This window comes from Ziziphus jujuba, chromosome 12 (assembly GCF_031755915.1).
Source record: "Ziziphus jujuba cultivar Dongzao chromosome 12, ASM3175591v1".
Classification (NCBI taxonomy): domain Eukaryota; kingdom Viridiplantae; phylum Streptophyta; class Magnoliopsida; order Rosales; family Rhamnaceae; genus Ziziphus; species Ziziphus jujuba.
The window spans coordinates 20,598,972-20,619,393 of record NC_083390.1 but is presented as its reverse complement, the minus strand read 5'-3'; the positions used below and the strand labels follow the sequence as shown (position 1 = coordinate 20,619,393).

The following is a 20,422-nucleotide window of genomic DNA, read 5'->3' as shown; positions in this document are numbered from 1 at the left end:
TGAAATTATATAACCCATCTATCATCAAGTTGACCTCATAATTGTCAAACTAAAGTTGCTTTGATAGATCATGAATAACATTATCATATCGCCTTGATCTCAAACTGACCGATTATATAAAACTTTACTATTATATGATTAAGATAGGAAAGGGTGAGTTCATAGCCAATACTTGTTCAAATGGTGTATTGACTGCTAAAAGTTTACACATCAATGCATTAAACATGTGAAAACCTTGCTGGCAGCTCAGCTGTTTTTGGTTATGCGTTAAACAAGTTATATGACTTCTATAACAAGGCAAAATATGTACAGAATGATAATTAAAAAGGAAGATTCTGTTTGAACTAATTGCATAGCCAATGGCTATTAGACTAGCATATGATACTAATAATGGTGCTCTGCAATAGAAATACAACTCTTTTATGTATTGAAAGTCATTTTCCATCCATTAAAAGGTTGAAGCAGATCTATGACACTTGGCATCCTAATCGGATTCCAAAGCAGTCTTGAATATACAAAAATCAGAAAATGAATATGTAATTATTCAATGAGATTGATCATTAGCTCAGGAAAGGAATGAGACCCTCCTTAATCGCAAAGACATCTCCTTTACTTAGCACCTGTATGAGATAAATTAATAAATAGCAGCATATCTGATAAGAAGATGACTTAATTCCCAAGTAATTACAAACCTTCTAGTATAAATGGTCGGATTTGGTCAATTGCAGATGATTCAAGCTGCTCATTTGGCTCAACTTGATTAAGTGTTGGAGATTCATTTGGCTGGTATTGTTGGGATTGATCTTTGTCAGAAGGCTCAAGTTGTGGCGGTGGTTGGTCTTGGTTAAGAGGTGGGGCCTCAAGCTGCTGGTATTTGGGTTTGTTTTTCTCAAGGAGAAGGTAAGTTGTACAATACCAAAATAGAAGTATTCTACTCTGAGCTACCACTGTATCCCTAATGCGGCTTCCTCCAAATGAGAGGCGCTCAAGGGCCTGAAAAATAAGAAAGAAAAGTCAGGATTATGACAAATTTCCCCAGAAACACCTATTTCATAACTTAAGACGTATGTTTATTTTAAGTTATGAATCATTTAGTACATACAACTTCAAATAAGGCTACTTCTCAAGATTACGGTTCTGGAATCATAGTTCCATGATAACTTGTTATTTTTCCTTCTCATCCTGAATCCCCCGTTCATGGTGGAGGCTGGGTTTGATACTAGGTACAGTGATGACACCAAAAGACCTCATGGGGTGAACTAGTCATATTCAATCAGTCCCTAAATTGTATCTCTATTGTTTAAGCTATGCAGATACCTTCCATTAAACTGAGATTTAGAGGCAACTAATAAAGTTTTCTTCGTAGTTTAAGGAATAAAAGCATTTTATACAGTAATTTAACATACACAATAAAGTTATGATTTTTACTCCTAAACTATCCCAAGAAAAAGCACCCGTATGTTTAGCTAAACCATCATTGGAATTTGCACATTTTTCCCAGCTGTCAATAAATTTTGTTATTTTATCTTAGATCTTATGTGCTATGCTTGATAAAGTCTGCATATGGAACCACATAAAAAAACCTATGCCCATGTGTTATTCATTGCAAATTAAATCACAAGGATATGTAGTCTTCCCATACCTGTTCTCCAGTTTGGATATCAAATGAGTTCTGATGATCAAATTGAAGACCACTGAATTCATTGATAGAAAGCCCTTGAAAGGCCCTGAAAGTGTGCAAAAAATATGTTGTCAATCTCAAAAACTAAGCATTTTAGAAGCATTGATTTCCATTATTGGCAGTATTCATGTTACCATCTTATAAGAGAAACACGAGGAATCCATCGGAAGATTATTGGAGTATTATCTGCATTGACATAATAGCCTCCAAATACAATAAAAACTGTCATAAGAGAGGGCCCCACTGCCATTGCTGCTTCAGTGTTTGGAACCATAGCCCCAACAGTAAGACCCATAGCTGATGCAGCAAAAGATTCCATTGTCACAATACCACAGAACCTCCCAAATCTGAAAGGTCAAGAATTTCCCTGTTAGTCCACTGAAATGATAACTTGACACCTTCCACAGAGTTCACAGTTATGCAAAATTTCAAAAAGATGCAAACCAAGTACTCAACCATAAAATCTACACAAATATTCTCATGAAGATATGAAGATATACAGTTTTAAAGTGAATCAGATAAATGTTTAAGCATTCATGACTGTCGTAGCATTAAGCAAATGCTGGGATGGACAATTCAAACATTATATCAACTTTTGCTTCTAATAAGATTCAAGTTACACTGCTTTTTGTCCGTTGATCTTGCAGCAAGGAGTCAATTAGCTTGTCACAATTGAATATAAATCTGATCCATTACAGTTTTGGGGGAATTTATTCTTTTACAATAAGCTCATGTGTATTTCCACACAACTGTTTACAATTTTATTAGGAGTTCTTAGAGCTTTTATTGGTCATTATTGATTGGTGCCAGTCATCAGCTATTATTTAGGAACTCAGGTGACTATTTCTAAACTTACTCACTAAACCAATTTGAGTTGTCATCATTGTAATATTCATTAATATAGCAGAACTGCATCTAATTTCAGAAAATTGAAATAGAAAGACTCACCTAGACAAAGTAGGATGAAGACGAGCCATGGGGTACAAAACAGCACCAAACATTAAAGGAAATGCTGCTCCAACAGGAATCTCAGCCAACAACTTAGAAAGCAAATAGGGTCCTAGCGTATAAGATCCCTTTGCTCGCTCCCTATCTACTATTGCCCGCTCCTTTGGGAACACTCCCACAGTCTTTGTAAGAGCAGCCATTGCGGTGTTTATCGCAGCAACCTGAAGACAACATCAATATATAGGACCAATTAAACTTAAGGGAACTTTTTTGATGTATATATAAATAAGTGGCCAATAACATAAATTTGTATAACAAGATCATACAACTGAGCTACAAAAATTAGTATTTCTATATATATGCGTTCAGGAATTGGAGAAAACAGAAGAGGGTTCAGTTATGTCAGAACACAATGTGATGGGAGGTAATCAAGGCATCTGAAATCATGGAATTATTCAGTCGATCAAATGCATCAGAGGAAACTCGAAAGAATAAGCTACGCAATCAGTATATGCACAGCTAAACCCCAGCCTTGGAATACATCTCTCAAAACTGAGGAGACCAATAGCAACTCAAATCGTATTGATGTAAAAGTTTTAACACATAAAATTAGTTACATGCATACACCCATACTTAAAGCTAAAATTCATCCTCCCAATGGCAAGAACCAAAGCTTAAAGCATCACAAAGAGCAAGTTGAACAAAGACTTCAATGTTACGCTTGTAGGAAAGAAACTGCAAAAAGACCAGATGTCAAAGGGAATATGAAAAAAATTCACACCTGTAGCAATCCCATTCTGTCTTGTATTGATGTCTGAGACCTTCCCATTCTCCAAAAGACTGACCCAAATATTACAGCTGATGCAATTGACATTCTTGCCCGAACTTTATTTGTTGGTCCATCACGGGAAGCCTAGTGAGCCATTGAAGGTGTCAACCAGATAGAATTAGGATCTGAAGCTTCATTCACAAAACAACTTAATTTATTGTGTGAATGAACTATGTTTGCACACATGCATTTTTCCTGATATGTCGTAAGGAAATACGAGCTAAGTCAGTCATGAAATATAAGCAGTACAATTTAAAAGCTTCTCCATTACTTGGTAAAATGAATCAGTTAATAGAATAACAACCACCTCTACACCTAAGTGAATTAGCAAATGACTTGAGTTTCTTGTGAACTGTTAGGCATGTCATTGGTTTGACCATTCAATTTCTTCAATATCAAAATCAATTTAATTTCTTTCATTCCACATTAGTGAAAGTAAGCATTCAAGAGGAACAAATAAAAAAAATATAAAAATAAAAAATGAATATAAACCTGCATCCATGCACGCTTTAGAAGCAACCAAAATTGGCTCCACCAGCCTCCCTTCTTCTTAACTATACTTTTCTTGCTATGCTTCACGGTGTTCTTGGAGATCTCTCTTCTTGTGATTGGGGTTGCATACAGAATTGTTGATGCTTGTAGAGAAAATGACTCAACAAGACCATCTATTCTTTTCTGAGATGAATAGACACTTGCTGCTGAACTATAATCAATTGATATGAGATCAGCCAAAAACTCAGCAGGATTCACATGTTCTGGGCAATTGTATCTGTTGGAAAAACCACCAATTAATACTTTCACAACATAGAAGTCATTATGTTATACTGCACAAACCTCATAAAAATTGTTTAATTCATATTTAGAGTTGGAAATGTTTTCTAGGAGAGAACAGGAGTGTCAAGAGCAGCATGTCTGATCCATATGGGTACAGCTCAAAATAACTTTGAATATGGGGTTAACAAGCATTCATTTCTTAAAAACGTAAAATGAAAGAAAATATTTTTTTCAGCACAGAAAGAAAAATCTGCTACTAACGTATTTCATATTGATCAAGAATGGCAAATGACCTACTACAAAAAACCATTCAGTAGAAGCTACCTAAATTTTTATGTATACAAACACTATATTGTCATTTATGCAGAGAAAATGCCATTGTAGAACTATATTCAGAGGAAAAGGAAAAAGATTTAAAATAACATACATGTATACTGTAGATAAAGGGCAAGCATACATGTATATTATTATAGAAGGTAATCCACTTCGTACCACCAATTTCAAGACCAATAGTGGAAATCCTTACTTCATCCGAGCAACAGAAAACACAACTGCTACAGGACTACTAAATCTCACGTGTTCTAGAACTTCATTTTGACTATGCAGACAGCATATTGAATGTTTTATATAGTTATATTTCCTGTTTTAACAGGATTAGCAATGCTTATATACTAGACCAGTCAAACCATAGATAAGAAAGTGGAGTACAGTCGTAACTCAAAGTAGATAATTCTGTATAAGCTCTCAAGTGTCTCTATCAATACACAAACAAGACCCTAGGCCTCGTTGAAAGCGAAAGAGGAAAAAAAAAAACCAAAAACCTCACCATATTTTGCACAGCGAAAATAAAAAAGGTTAAAAAAAATATAAGATAAACAAGGTATAGCCAACAACCCGAATCTAGAAAAGTATGCCAATGGTTCATCACGTGCAGGACCAGCATAAACAAGTGCACCCTCAGTTAGCAACACAATGTCGTCAAATTTACTGTACACTGATCCTCTAGGCTGATGGATGGAGCAAATTACAGTATGCCCATCCTGTGCAAGTTGACGTAGAGTTTCCATTACTTTCTCTGCCTGGAAGGCATCAAGTCCTGTAAGCACCGCAAATAATTTTTGTTCTCAAATGAGGAAAGCAGAAGATCTTATTTCTGCTTTTAATATAAAAAAGCAAGCCACCTGTTAGGTGCTAAAAAGAGCATAACCCCACCTATCAGAAATTATTAGATAATTAAAACATGGAATATTCAAGTCAACTAATGTGCTACCTCTTAAAAGTTCTATATTATGTTATTAAATATTGGGCAAGTAAGCAGCAACCTCAAATAAAATGCATGCTTACCAGTTGTGGGTTCATCAGCAAAGATAACAGATGGGCTTGCTATAAGTTCACATGCCACAGACAAACGTTTCTTTTCTCCTCCACTGATTCCACGGACTTTTGCATCACCAACGATCGAATCAGCACAATTGACCTTTTAAATTTATCAAAAAATAAGAGAAAAAAAGTTTATAAAAATAAGCTCATCAAGGTTAAGACCAATATTGAATCGAAAACAAAAATTTTCATTTCAAATCACATGCAAAAGGGAAAACAAAAACTCCCTTATAACACCAATAAGCACAATAGCATTGAGCTTTAAAGGAGAGAGACAAAAAAAAAGAAAAAAGAAAAAAAGTCCACCTCATTAGCAATCTTACCAAGCCTAGTCTGAACAATATATTGTTCACGTATTCATCTCTGGCTTCAGCAGAAGATATCTCCGGTAGCTGTAGCTCGGCGGCGAGAGAGAGTGTTTCTCGCACTGTCAGCTGCGAGAAAAACAAGTCCTCTTGTCTCACATAAGCATACCTGCAATTACAATTTTACACAATGCCCAAACTACCAAATTAGCAAAAGCCAAAGACTCAGTTCAGTGTGCTCGTAAATTTAAGGTCCCGAAAAAAAGGAAAAATAAAAAATAATAATAACAAACAAAGCCTACTTATAAGCTTTGTTCGAACTAGGCTTTCCATTGACCTCCAATAACCCCGACAAGTTCAACCGCGGTGACGCCGTTAGCTGACCCGCAAGTACGTTTAGCAACGTCGTCTTTCCTGAACCTGACGGACCCATTATCGCTAGCAGTCTTCCTGGTTTAGCTTCTCCTGTCACGTTTTTCAATAGAAACCTCACCTGTGGATTAAAAAACGAAATGGAAAATATTAATTCTGATCGTACATTTTCTCGGCAACCAAACAGGTAAAAAAATTAAAAAAAAAACATAAATCGGCAAAATAAATGAGCAGAAAAAAAAAAAAGGAAATTTACCGATTTTGAGGATTTGTCGGAGAGAGAGCACGTGATATTGCGCCACCGGATTGTCACCGGGATAACTTTTCCGCTGGCTGTAGTTTCAGCTTCATCGTCCTCGTTTTTTTCGTTCGCACCGTCTTCGTTGGTCTCGGTCCCCGGCAACAGTGCTGGGCCTGGGCCGGAGAAGAGGCGGAGAAGGAGAGCTACCGCCACGGCCGTCAGAGCCTGGCCCAGACCGTTACCGGCAAAGCCCACCACCATATTGCCCACTTTTTTCCCGCCAAAACCCAACATGTTCTTCTGTATCCTCTTCCTTCTTCTTCGGCTTGGAGCTGAAGGCTCTCTGAGCCTTTTGAAGTTAGCTTGCAGTTTTGTTTGCACAAGGCAGTAGTAGTAGTTGGCAGATATTTAGAAGGAACTTTTAATACGACGTCGTGTCATTGACCAAATCGTTTTAGCGACGGTGATGGATTGCTTTCGCATGAACGACGCGTGGCCATTTGAGAGGATAAGATGGGCTTCTTCTTATGGTTTTCAGCTGGACCATAAAATTGATAACTTGTGGGCTTCAAATATGAACTCGATCCAAATGCATGCTCTACTAACAATTTGGGTTTTTTTTTTTTTTTTTTTTGGGCAATTATCTAATTGTGTTTATTATAATTTTTAGATTCTAAAATTTAATTAAAAGGTTAATTTGATTAAAAATTTGAAAGACAAAATAAAACAAAAGGAACCTAAATCTTAACCTTGTCCATGTCTATCTTACCATTACTTAAATTTTAAAATTGGATAAATTAAATTGATAACCAAGCACAAGTTTGGTAACCTTTGATTTTTTTTCCTATTTAATTTGGCATTTTAGAAAAAAACACATTTTTGTAATTTTGCTTGTAAAAAAAGAACCACTACATATTCAATCAGAATTTAACTGGCCACCCACGTGGCAATAACCGGACCACTTTAGCGCGCACATGCGCATCCAGTTTCCAACAACCGTAGCAAAAGCTCCTATCTAGTATCACAGGTTCCACAGTTTATTTTAATCCCAACCGAATCCTTCTCAAGGCACGTGGAAATTTCTAGTCAGCAATCCTATATTTTACAACGTGGCAAACTTTCATAGGCCTGAAGCCTAAAGAACATGTGGTCTTTGCCACAGGAAATATAAGTTTCGGTGTTAGATACGGCATCGTTTTCGTCCCTGTCCTGCAGACCGTTTTCCTTTCATTCCTTTCCTGTATCGAAGAGAAAAAAACCCTATTCTCTTCTTTATCTACTGAGAGCTCGTTGTCTCCTCTAATGGTAGCACGAAAAGTCTGATTCTTTTTATCATCTTTGCTATGTCAGCACGGAGTTGGTTCCGTACGTTTCCTATTACTTTCCTTTGGAGCTCCTGAACTTTATGAAAAATGGCGAACAACTCCAAGGAAGAGCCCAAAACCGCTCCTCAGTCCGATCGCTGGTACAATCTAACCCTAGGTCCTTCCTTCAAGGACGATTCCTCTAATAAGTACTGCACCCTCCGATGTAAGCCACTTGACCTCTCCTCTCTAATTCCATGTTTGGTTCCCGAGAAAATTGTTGGATTCCGCAAAATCAATTTTGGATCATGATTATAATTTTGTTAAATATTAATTCTTTTTGATTTCTAATTGCTCAATTTTAATTACGATGTAGATGAATTTAAACCGGCTTCGATTGATAAGACAAAAGCTGGATCATTGCGCAAGACCAAGGAAAATAGGGTCAATGTGGAATTTCATAATAATCAATTGGGAAAACCCAAAGTGACATTTGAAGGAAGCAGCGAGGACTACAAGGAGAACGACGCCGTTTTGTTTTTTGACGGAGAGACCTTTAGACTGGAGCGGCTTCACAGGGCTGTTAAGCAGCTTAGGCACCTTCGTCAGCCTGGTGAATCTGCAGCTGCAGCAGCCGCTGCTTCTGTGGCTACCACAGCGGCTGCTCCGCCGGTGCCTGCGGTGGAGCCTCGGTTGTCTCCGGTAGGAAAGACTTCAAAGCCAATGCAAACCGTTAGGAACACAGTCCCTGCGGTGCCGGTTAGTTTCAGTTTCTTGTTAAATTCTTATTTCTTTTTGATTCTATGTTAAAAGTGGTGAGAATATTGTTAGCAAATTGTAATTGTAGAGCATAGCAATGAGGGGTTGAGGAATGGATAACGATGTCGATTCTATGAAGTTTTGATTTTTTTAAACCGTGTTGGCGACCTGCTTAAACTAAAATATATGATAACGATATACTAATATATCTAATGCATTTTCCATTGTGTAGGTTACATGGAAGTCAATACTTGGATTAAAATATATGAAATATTTTGTTGCTGTCAAGGTTGTAGGTTTTATGGGTTTGTGTATGGATTGTAGAGATGTTGCTAGGTTGAGAATTTGGGTTTCTTGTATGTTTTTTCTGGTCCAGAGTTGGATCTTGAAATATTACATTCCTATTGGTGGTAGTTAGTCTAGAAGAAGTCTATAACCAAAGTCAATTTATATAGGTCATCAAGATGGTTAGTTTTCACTCTGCCTTATAATATTCATTTCCCTGTACTACTTCTATTACCCTTAATTAGCAGCATTAAACCATTTAAACACTTATCAAGAACTTTAACTTTGCATTACAATTTTGCATTATGCTACATCAGAAACTGGTTTGAAATATTATCCAACTATTTGCATAGGAAGGCGGGATAGCTATATGCACTATTAAACAACTACCTTAGAATTTCGTTATTGGACAACTGGCCATTTAAGAAGATAATTTTCAGTAATTAAAATACTATGGATTTGATTTAGCCTCTCAGTAGTAGGACAGTACTGTTATCGAACTTTAGTTTGATAAAACAAGTAAAACTTGATTTAGCTTTGGAATTTCTAGTCCTTTAGACCGAACACTTAGATCTGCAAACTCTGACCTGATGGTTACTCCACAAACTATAGGCCAGATACATCTGTTCTTGGTACCAATTCATATTCTTTTGCTTCTTTTGTGGTTAGTATCCAAATATGTGCTTTGGTGGAAACTAATTTTTTTAATTAGCTTGCCCTGAGGTATTTAGTCTTTTAGTACCATAAATTTAACAGTGTTGATCTAATCTTAGTCAAGTATCACATTTGTTTCTTGCATGCACGGTCTCTTTTTTGTTCTAGAATATGATAAATATGAACTATTTTTCTTTCTCCTTACTGTAATGATTTTTAAGCAGTTATATGATATAAATTTGTACAGGTTGAGGTGGAACGGATTGATATTGGTGGGCCAGAGAATCCAGGTATCTATAATTTATCTGGTTTCAGTATTTGATTTTTCTGATATAGAAATAGATCACAAGAATGAGAAAATGATGGCCTAATATTGCTGCACAGCATTGAAAAACAATTATCAAACCCAAACCTAACTTATTAGTTTATATGGGAATAGGTTTTCTTTCCTTGCCTCACATTTGATGTTTCTGCATATTCTTTCTGAACCATAATGGACTCTGTTGCAATTTTTTCATCATTTGACAGACATTCTGTCTTAGTACATTTGTATATTTTAATTGGATGTTGTCATCTAGAAAAAAAAAACTTAACAGACATTCTGTCTTAGTACATTTGTATATTTTAATTGGATGTTGTCATCTAGAATAAAAAACTTAGTGTTGGTTGCATTTGAAGTTTTTGTTTTCATGTTTTCTTAATAGTGAGACGATTTGTTGTAAATTCTCCATTTTACAAGCCATATTAGCAAGCATAATACTGCAATAAATCATGTAGCAGGTGCAAAATCTGCTGGTAAGGGGATTGCTGAGTATCCATCTGATCCACCAAATGTTCCTGCTGCCTCACCGGAACCTAAAAATGACGAAGTTGAGGAACATCAAGATATAGACATTGATGAAATTTTTGGCACTGCATCACCTGAAGATGGGAATGCTGTCGAGGATAATGCAAATGCCGGGTTTGATATCAATGTACCGCATCAAAATGACACTGATGATGAGATTGCTGATGTAGATGATAGTGGTGATGAAGTTGACAAGGGACCAAATGCGGCAGAAGCTCTTCGAGCCCAGGTTAATGCAGAGGAGAGGGGTGAGCAGACTTCCACTTCCAGTAGTAGCAGTGGAAGTGGTAGTAGCGGTAGTGGAAGTGGTAGTGGGAGCAGCAGTAGCAGCGACAGTGAAGGCAGCGATGAAGATTCAGTTAATTCCATCTGAGATATTAAAAAAGCCTTTGAGCATATTCATATCTTTATTTTAATCATGTGATCTCATATGGCGTCACTATCACTGAAGTTTGTTTAAGCTTCCCATTTCTGTGATCACTAACTCAGTTGGAAAGTACAACAGTAAGTGTGAACATTCAATCATTTTTTTTCTAAACCTTATAAGAGCTTGTATTTGTAAGTTCTACCATCTTAACGTCTATAAAGGAAGCTTTCCCATTCCATGATCTTCATACCATGTTGGGTGATCCTCAGTTTCTTGTAGGTTGCCTTGTTTCCTCTGTTTCTATTATAGATTACAGAATTGTGTGTGCGCTCTCTCTCTCTCTCTCTCTCTCGTGGGGGATATAATTAGTCAAACCAAATTTAAAAATTCATGTCATTAGAAATTAAAATTAAATAGAATAATAAAAATCAATACTCGAGGTTCATTCATTAAGAGCAAGTCAAGGCTTAAGATTAGTTTACGGACAAAGGACTATTCTTATACGGTGTATTTACTTTGCAGTACATACTCTATATGTACTGATAAATTAATAATGATATACGTATTTATCTGTATGACAAAAAAAAAAAAAGAAAGTATTCTCTCTATATAAAATGCATGTCGAATACGGCAAATTATATTTTTAGCTTGGATGGTATATAAAGCATCAGATATACACACATTTTTACGAAATATATGTATTTACACACATGTAAAATAAGTAAATACTTCACCAAAACAAAAAGGTAAAATAAGTAAATATTTTCTTTTAGGCAGTATGTCCATGTACGCATCTCTATATGACATTCACATTGGATATGAAATATAATATAAACCTTAAAGAGATGGGATTGAATTTAGATGTTCAAGAAATTAGGCAAGTTATAAATTTGAAAATCCAATAAGCAAAGGTTAGTTAAGCCAACCTCTCCAAACACTGTTATGTTTTAGATTACCTACTCAAATTAAAATAGATCATTATCTCATATTAACAACATTAGATCTGGTAAATTTCCAAATCCACCTTATCTATTGCCAACCAACCAAAAAAAAAAAAAAAAAAAAAAAAAAAAAAAAAAAACCACCTTGTATAAGCCAAGTTTCAAACATTCCCTTTTCTTTTTGTTCCGTAAATTATTTATATATTTTGTTTATTTTAATGAATAATCATGCCACCTAATTTGGTGGTTATTGTTCACTTCAAAACCACCACCATGTGGTTTTTTTTATTAAAGAAACAAAAAGAATGTTTCTTTGTTTTCAGAGACTACAGTGCAGGTAACAATATGCTTGCTTTGTAAACTAAGACATTTTCTTTTTCTTCAAAGAAAAAAGCAATTAACATGAGGTAAGCCTTAAGAAATTAAAAGTTAAGATAAAGTATTAATTTAAGAAAATTTCAACCGAAGCTAAAAAGTAAATTAGAAGTTTAAAATAAAAACTCCTTAAAAAATAATAATAAATTTTCTAATGGATCAATTAGGTGAACATCCATTCTTCTACTTTCAAAAACTATTAAAATGTTTTGGTAAAGGAAAATTTGAAAAGATCTAGATAACATTTTGACCTTTAGAGCAAAAATTATGAAAAAAAAAAAAAAGGAAAAAATCCAAAGCTATTGCTATCTCTTTTTTTTTTTTTTTGGTAAAAAAAAGCTATTGCTATCTCAACAAAAAGAAATCAAGGTAAGTAGTATAATTGGATGATTATTTAATGTATCTAAAAACGATTTTTATGAATAAAATATCAAAGTCAAAAATAGAATGAAAGAGACAAAAATGCCTTTGGTCATCGAAAACCTACCATACATGACCCCAAAACTTTATTACCGCAATATACCATCACATCACTGTACGTCACATTTATCACTTTTATAAATGGAAAGGTGGAAAACAGACCAAAACCATTTTTGAAATTTCCTTTCAACTTCTAGATATAGCAAAATAATAATAATAATATTTCCTTTTCTTTGGATAAATATTATCTGATTTTCTTCAAAAATGAATAATTCCAATAATATTTTTCTCATTCAGGAAAAAAAAAATATTAATATAAACCTCGTTGTTCCAACTTCCTTTAGAGCACGTGGTCACAACCGTCACGATCCAATTGCCAGAAAACGTGGTTTGAATCCCAAGGGATCAGAATGTGTATATGATACTGGCGTCGATTCACGCGCCGATGACTGAGATTGGGAAGGATTTTTCTTTCCTTTTTGTTCGGCCTGAGCCCATTTGAAGTAAGAACATAGTGTGTAATTTATACTTTGAATTTTGAGATCAAATCGAAAAGAAACAAAAGGATCGTTCAAACTCCATTTATTATTCTTTTTTTCTTCTTCATCATCACAGAGAATCTAAACCTGAAAACCCTAACCCTAGGATTTAGTACACTTCTCGAATAGCTCAAATTGATCAAAAAAGAGAGAAAGAATCAAGAGGAAAGAAGAGAGAGCAATCATTATATTCAGAGAGAATTTTGACAGTTTCTGATCCATTTTTTTTTCAAAGATATTTTTTTTTCCCCTTTTAGGTGTAGCCCAAGCTGTGAACAACCATCTCATGTTCGCCATTGTCAAGATCCTCGATGACCCATTAACCAAAACACCGTCAAGTGCAAAACTTTACCAGACCCGGAACCCCAATTAGTTGATTTGATAGAAAACCCATATGCTCAAAAACCGAGCTGAACAGCAAAACCACCGCCTGAGCTAGCAAAAACAACGAAACAGAGCAAAGAAGAACTCTGGCACACCCACACCCATATAATGGGAGCTGAGAAGAAATGGCTATTTACCCTCTTCTCTGCCGCTTTCCTATCTCTCATTCTCCTTCTGCTGTTTTCAGTCTCTGCCTTCAGCTCCCCAAAACCTTTTCCTTCAATTGTTAACCATGGAGCCCACCAACCCCCGGCTTTTGCATATTACATATGGGGTGGTCGTCGTGACAGGGACCGGATCTTCAGGCTATTGCTTGCTGTGTACCACCCGCGCAATCGATATCTGTTGCATCTGACTAATGATGCCTCCGAGGAAGACAGGCATCGTTTATCTGCGTCTGTGAAGTCGGTGCCGGCAATTCGAGCTTTTGGAAATGTGGATGTGGTTGGGAAGCCCGATCGTCTAACATACATGGGTTCGACGAATATCGCCACGACTTTGCGTGCCGCGGCTATATTGTTGAGGCTGGATAGTGGGTGGGATTGGTTTATCACTCTGAGTGCAATGGATTACCCGCTTATCACTCAGGATGGTATGCCAATTTGGTAATTTCATTTTTATTTATTTATTTATATATTTGTTTATGTATTTTACTTTTCTTGTCAATATAATCGAGCAATTTATATTTGGTTATAGGGAGATGTGATTTTTTTTTTTTTTTTTTTTTGGTTTTGTTCATTGGTATATGGCTACGTCTGAAATTGACTTGGGGAGTATTCTTGGTTTAGTGGGAGTATATACATCTTAAAAGGGTTGAATTCTTTATATTTATTTTAAATTGTATGATATGTTAGAATCACCTGTACTGGTTATTACTCGTTTTAAATTTTAGGTGTATAATTATAGTATACTGCTTCGATTGTAAGATGTATTTAAAAATTGTCACTTTGAAGGAAATAGAAATGTATGCAGGGAATTACAAACAATTTTTAGATTTGTCGACAATAATAATGATATTTTTGTTAACCTGGCTTCGTCTGATTTTTACTTATCTAAACATGGACGAAACTCCATACACCAAGTGTCCTGTTGTTGTTACCATGGAAATTATGTGGAAATGATATATTTGAATCCGCTGAATTTACTTACAAGTTTTTGTTTGAATTTGACAGTTCATAGGCTAGGGATGATTGATGACTGATTTGGGTCAAAATTTGGTCAAGCAAAGCAGAGTTAATTGTTATTTCAATTTATAGAACTTAGCAAACCAATATTTGTATGGTTAAGATTGTAAACTCACCAATCATTAGTGTGGTTACATCAAAACTCCTCCAGATGATTATAGTATGAAATCTGAATTATAGGATTGTAGAAGGTAAAGTTATTTTATCTATAATTTGCACTGGTTTCTTAGAAAGCTGGATGTTTGGTTGATGAACTATCCAGTGGCTTGTCATTTTGAGCTCTAACTGCAATTTAATTGAGATATTAGCGGCATTAATTAATGATCATACTAAATTTCTTTATAGTTCCATTTCTTCTGACAATTTCTCTTAGCACTTTTGACTGGATAAGCATACTGATGAATATGGCATATTTTCCTAGGTTCATATTATAGTGTACTAGGATTGTTAAGATCAATGTCTTAGCTTTTGATATTTGTGTTCAGTGTTTTACATAGATTTATGTGAATCTGCAGGGTTTTCTGTGTTTGAAAGTAATTTATTTAATATCAGGTAACTTCTGAAGCCAATACATGCTTGTACGGGCGCACATAACTGCCACTCAATATTAATTTGACTTAAATCTTGGGATTTCAAAATTTCTCCTTTGTTAGTATATGAATCTTTGTGGTTCAGTTGTGTCAGTATTTTGTTGTGTGTGTTCTTTTGGGGACAGTTTTTCCATTGTTATGTGCACAAGTATGTTGTTATATGTAAAAATAACTGTAGTTGCCATTCAATGTGTTGGTCTGTGGGGGCATATGTTGCTTGGGCTTGAGTGTAGCGTTGGGTGCAGCTACGTGCTTCAGAGTCAGATCTGTCTATTTTTATTTTTATTTTTTAATTTTTCAAACCTTTGTAGGTGTCCAAATATCCGACATGGATATGGTGGGATAGAGTGGAGAGTCCGGGTAACATAGGTGGGGGCTATGGAGATTAGTACCTTGAATTTTCATATGTGTGTTGTACATTAATTTGTTGACTCTTGAGAGTCAGGTGCTCTATTTAAAGGTAGTTGTGTTTGAATGCGTTAGCTTTACTCACACACAGATAACGCAAATTTCTTACTAATTTGCTCTGGCTTTTTGGGGACTTGAATTATCATCAAGCTTTTAATGCAGATCTAGCTGGCTTGTCTGGGAAATATTTTAGCATGTAGTGTTCTACTTTGAATGGAAGTTTTCTTTTGCTATCTGTCAAGTTAAATCCAGGCTTAATATGATTGCGCATTTATTTTGAAAGTTCTAAAAGAATGGCATTTGCTTTTGAGAAAGAAAGAGACATTTTAATGTAATGGGTGTTAAAAAAGGGAAAGCAATAAAATGGAAAATGGGAGGGAAAGAAAGGGGACCCCCAGCGGGCGGGGGGGGGGGGGGGGGGGGGGGGGTGGTTGGTGTTGACATTTCATGTTATTATTATATGTAGTGTTGCCCCGGCTTCTGATTTATGAACATTATAATGTTACCAGAGCTTTAAGGTTGAGGAATGACTTCTGAAATTGATACTGCATTTTCTTTTTTGGAGATTACTAGAAAGGACTACCTTACCTGAGGGAGAATTTCATAATTATTTGAGTTTGAGTTGGATAAGGTTTATTTTGTTACCTTTATGATGTTTGAAGAAGTTAATGTTAATAGTTTTAGTTGAAAAGTTCACTTGGGAAGATCATGTTTTGATCCTCTGTTATATATTGAAAGACAGCTTTGCAATGCTAACTGATCGTTTAGCAAATTCATTTATATATTTATTTGCTGATCAAGCATCAATTTTGAACTTGTTAATTTACCAGGATATATGGCAAAAAATGATATTCAAAATTTTGTCTTGATCTGAGTTCATATGTGTTACTCTAGGGTATTTTCTGCTCATGTATATTTTGCTTATCAGTTAATGCTGGACCAACTTTGTTACTCTGACAATGAAGACAACTTGAATTTCTCTATTAGTAGGCATGAGTTTCTTCTTCCGGCCTTTGAAAGTGTATTAGAAAGTCATACTGCAAGGAAATAGCTTGATTAGGTTGGATTGTAGGTAAAGATATGGAGCTAGAAATAACTTTATAAGTAGGACAGAACAAAGGAGCTGCTAGTAATTGATAATAAAATAATAAAAATTAAACTGAAAAAGCTTCAAGGATTTTCCAAATCTCAATCTTGAATCTTTCTTAAGCATTTGTAATGCCTTGTATTATGTTTCCCATCTGGAGTTGACACCTTTTATAAGGACTTTTTATGGTGATATTGGGTGCTAATTTTGATAATGGTCCGAATGGAATATGACTTTGGACCCTAATGTTGATGAATGGTCTTACTGGCAATTTTGTCTAGTTTGTCCCAGGAAGACATGCCTTATTTTCTGGATGCATGACCTTTCCCTAGGTATGTGACCTTTTTTTCTTACTTTCTTCTACCAAAGTCTTACTGGCTTCTCATGGCACTTGTTGTTATAATGCTCATTGACTTTCCATAACTGGCATTAGACTTGCTGTATGCCTATATTTTTGATATTATGCCTGTTATCCCGTGCATTATAATTTCTCATATCTGTTCCTATTTTCTTGTGTTCCTCTATAGATTATTCTTGCTTGTTAATATCGCTATTTTTTTTTTTTTTTCCCCCTTCCCTTGTTTTCAGATCTCTCTCATGTATTCTCCTCCATTAGAAGAGATCTAAATTTCATTGATCACACCAGTGACCTTGGATGGAAAGAGTAGGCAAATCGTTTTTGCTAATTTTAGCTGTAGTTTTACTTGTAATGTAAGATTTGTTTGGACCACTGGTTTTTAATTTAGTAGTTTTTATGCAGATTTCAGAGGGTGCAGCCTATTGTAGTTGACCCAGCTATATACCTCGCCAGGAGGAGCCAAATTTTTCATGCTACAGAAAAGCGGAAAACTCCTGATGCTTTTAAAGTTTTCACAGGCACAGTCTCTATAATATCTTCTTTCTCATTCTTTATCATACTTTCTATCAAATTGAAGTTGTCTTCTGAGCCTAACTTTTCTTAGTTTGCAGGTTCGCCATGGGTTGTACTAAGCCGACCATTTCTGGAATTCTGCATACTTGGTTGGGATAACCTACCCCGAACCCTGCTTATGTATTTTACAAATGTACTTTTGTCTCAAGAAGGATATTTTCACTCTGTTATATGCAATTCACCAGAGTTTAAGAACACGACAGTAAACAGCGATTTGAGATATATGATATGGGACAGTCCCCCAGGAATGGAGCCTCACTTCTTAAACACTTCTGATTTTGATCAAATGGCCCAAAGTGGAGCTGCATTTGCAAGACAATTCAAGAATGATGATCCTGTCCTGAACATGGTTGATGAAAAGATCCTCAAGCGTGGGCATAATCGACCTGTTCCAGGTGCATGGTGCTCTGGCGGGAAAAGCTGGTTCATGGATCCTTGCTCACAATGGGGTGATGTCAATATCATGAAGGCTGGACCTCAAGCAAAGAAGTTTGAAGAGTCCATTACTAACCTCCTTGATGACTGGAATTCACAGTCAAATCAGTGCAAATGAAGATGCTTGACTTCAAGTTAGAACTTCTGAGACTAGGTGCTGTCTTTGCATCGGACTCGTAGATTGGTTTGCGAGACTGCCATCAGTTTAGATTACATTTTTTGGCTCGTAAAGCGTAGATTTTGAGAGTTGCTCTAGCCACAGGTACTTGAACGAGTGTGTATAACAGGGCAGAGTGGCAGAGGGAATGGAAGTGAATTCACTTTGATTTTGGGCTATATTTAGCAAGGGGGGCAAATATTCAATGTAGAGCCACGAAAAGCCTTTGACTCAATAGAGGGGCTTTCTCGTCGTCTTGCCCATTTGCATGCTCTTGTAGTTTCTACGTGTTTTGGGATTAGGGTCCATCGGTGTTGAATATTTGATTAGTATAACTTCATTCTTTCGGTTCTGATCCCTGGTACCCCTCTCATACATAATGAATCTCTCTCTCTCTCTCTCTTATACACAGAAAAGTACACTGTTATTTTGGTAGAAGTACTCACCGTATTGGTTGTGCATATTTTAATGTTCACTTGATGTTCTTTTAGTAAATCGCCAAATAAAGATAATAAACAAAAGGAAATTAACATGATCTAATTATGATATGACAAATGTGAGAATATATAATGATTGAAACAATTGATATAAATTGGAATCCTAAAAAGAAATGATACAAATTAGCAAATTTGGAATGGATAGATGAAAATATAATACATGTAGCCAGATAAAAGAGGGATGTCCATATCCAATCTAATCCAACTTTTTTTTTTTTTGGTAACACCAATCTAATCCAACTTGTTTAAATTGGTTATATCATAAGTAATTGCATTGGATTAATTTCAAAAAGTTTTGAAAACCAACAGTCGGTTTAGTTTAGATTGATTTCAAGAAATAAAAACTAAAGGCAATCCAAACCAAATTTATTAAAATATAAATAATTAAAAAATACATTTAAAAAATAATTAATGTTGCTTGGTGTTTTTTAATATTTATATTGGTTTGCATTATTTAGTTTAAAAAATTAGTTATAATTGATATATTATTTTAACCAATTTAGTTTTATCTTATCCTAAATAAATATTATCATTTTTTCAAAATGTTTAAAGATTTTAATTAAAAGTTTGGCAAGTCTATGCAAGTGAAAAAGCTAAAATCCAAAGTTTTCACTAGAGGTAGGTGTTGGTTCAATTCAGTCATTTTTTACATTTTTTTTTTTTTTGTAAATCGAGCCAAATCGAACTGTGGGAAGAAACTAAATCCAACCAAACTGATCGTTTTCTGTTTAACTCGATTTGATTTGATTGAATTTATTATTTTATTATTTTTAAATAATATTTTGCTACTTTTTTATTTTTTAATAATTTTTTTAAATATTGTTATTATTAGTTTTTAATCATTTGTATTTATTATTATTAATATATTTAAATAAATAATTTAAAAACATAAAAAATATTAAAAATATAATTAATTATAATAAAATATTAAAAAAATATAATATATTAGGTTTGGTTAAAAATTTCCCAAATTCAACCTTACTCACCTTACACAAAAAATTGAACCGAACTAAAATAATTCGATTTGGTTAGTTTAATAGGTTTGGATTAGTTTATGTCCACCCCTAGTTTCAATTATCTAATATCTAAAATTGGAAACTCCAAAGTTTACAAGCCTATGTTCAAATCGAATTCTTAATTGACCATCCAATTTAATCCAAAGTAAATATTATTGGTTTAGATCTAATTGAATTTAATGTTGAAATTAATTTGGATTGGATTTAAAATCACCAAACCGATTAATAATTGGATTGATTTGGTTATTGTCAAACTAGGTTGGTTTCGAACCAATGAACACCTCTAAGATAAATGATGGGCCTTACTTAAACATAGGACGATGATGTTGTTGATACTTTTGTGACACTAGGATGCTGAATGATAAATGTTCTATTTGAAAAAAAAAAAAAAAGAAGTCTTTTATAAAATCCATTCTAGGTTTTAAAAGTGAACATATTGGTTATTAAATCAAAGGAAAATGTTATAGGTATCAAATTTTTGTTATCCATTAATGTAACAATTTATTAATAGTTAATAAATTAATAATACTTTATAATCGAAAGGAAAATCCAATAAAATAATGTCAACTTAATGAATATAAAAAAAATTGGTTAATAAATTTGGTGAGTCTAAAACTACTCTAAATGAAATATGTTTTCACTATTGTATACTGCATCAAACATTTTTACAGAATTTTTATCTTTATCTCAATAATAACTTTTGGATTCATAG

General features: G+C 34.7%; 3 protein-coding genes across 5 annotated transcripts; 2 read left to right on the top strand and 1 right to left on the bottom strand.

The window, feature by feature from the left end:
- Positions 1–406: 406 nt before the first annotated feature.
- On the bottom strand, positions 407–6,913 carry LOC107429383 (ABC transporter G family member 7). The gene is made up of 12 exons (XM_016040056.4): positions 6,546–6,913; positions 6,220–6,410; positions 5,936–6,086; positions 5,577–5,709; positions 5,127–5,328; positions 3,951–4,227; positions 3,411–3,542; positions 2,630–2,850; positions 1,816–2,028; positions 1,643–1,727; positions 693–993; positions 407–620 (listed from the first exon to the last, which is right to left on the bottom strand). Exons 1-12 carry the CDS (start codon positions 6,822–6,824, stop codon positions 610–612), a joined length of 2,196 nt encoding a protein of 731 aa, XP_015895542.3. The 5' UTR covers positions 6,825–6,913; the 3' UTR covers positions 407–609.
- An 839-nt stretch (positions 6,914–7,752) lies between these two features.
- On the top strand, positions 7,753–10,987 carry LOC107429361 (uncharacterized). 2 transcript variants are annotated; one of them, XM_048462890.2, is made up of 4 exons: positions 7,753–8,060; positions 8,211–8,593; positions 9,780–9,822; positions 10,313–10,987. In XM_048462890.2, exons 1-4 carry the CDS (start codon positions 7,943–7,945, stop codon positions 10,750–10,752), a joined length of 984 nt encoding a protein of 327 aa, XP_048318847.1. In that variant the 5' UTR covers positions 7,753–7,942; the 3' UTR covers positions 10,753–10,987. The 2 variants fall into 2 exon arrangements, with proteins under 2 accessions (XP_048318847.1, XP_048318846.1); XM_048462889.2 differs by having other exon boundaries at positions 10,310–10,987.
- A 1,845-nt stretch (positions 10,988–12,832) lies between these two features.
- LOC107429385 (beta-glucuronosyltransferase GlcAT14A) lies at positions 12,833–18,554 on the top strand. Of its 2 annotated transcripts, XM_025078312.3 has the most exons (5): positions 12,833–13,997; positions 16,956–17,006; positions 17,263–17,338; positions 17,435–17,550; positions 17,644–18,554. In XM_025078312.3, the coding sequence occupies exons 1-5, from the start codon at positions 13,514–13,516 to the stop codon at positions 18,156–18,158; spliced, it is 1,242 nt and encodes a 413-aa protein (XP_024934080.2). In that variant the 5' UTR covers positions 12,833–13,513; the 3' UTR covers positions 18,159–18,554. The 2 variants fall into 2 exon arrangements, with proteins under 2 accessions (XP_024934080.2, XP_015895544.2); XM_016040058.4 differs by lacking the exon at positions 16,956–17,006 and having other exon boundaries at positions 12,837–13,997.
- The last annotated feature ends 1,868 nt before the right edge of the window (positions 18,555–20,422 follow it).

Bases quoted from the DNA above. Each gene is read 5' to 3' on its own strand.
- LOC107429383 (XM_016040056.4), bottom strand. From the start codon at position 6,824: ATGTTGGGTTTTGGCGGGAAAAAAGTGGGCAATATGGTGGTGGGCTTT. The intron at 3,543-3,950 runs GTTTATATTCAT...ATGGCTCACTAG, and splicing joins TAAAGCGTGCATGGATGCAG to GCTTCCCGTGATGGACCAAC. The intron at 2,851-3,410 runs GTGTGAATTTTT...TGTTGTCTTCAG, and splicing joins ACAGAATGGGATTGCTACAG to GTTGCTGCGATAAACACCGC.
- LOC107429361 (XM_048462889.2), top strand. From the start codon at position 7,943: ATGGCGAACAACTCCAAGGAAGAGCCCAAAACCGCTCCTCAGTCCGAT. The intron at 8,594-9,779 runs GTTAGTTTCAGT...AAATTTGTACAG, and splicing joins ACACAGTCCCTGCGGTGCCG to GTTGAGGTGGAACGGATTGA. The intron at 9,823-10,309 runs GTATCTATAATT...TAAATCATGTAG, and splicing joins TGGTGGGCCAGAGAATCCAG to CAGGTGCAAAATCTGCTGGT.
- LOC107429385 (XM_025078312.3), top strand. From the start codon at position 13,514: ATGGGAGCTGAGAAGAAATGGCTATTTACCCTCTTCTCTGCCGCTTTC. The intron at 17,339-17,434 runs GTAGGCAAATCG...GTTTTTATGCAG, and splicing joins AGTGACCTTGGATGGAAAGA to ATTTCAGAGGGTGCAGCCTA. The intron at 17,551-17,643 runs GCACAGTCTCTA...CTTAGTTTGCAG, and splicing joins TGCTTTTAAAGTTTTCACAG to GTTCGCCATGGGTTGTACTA.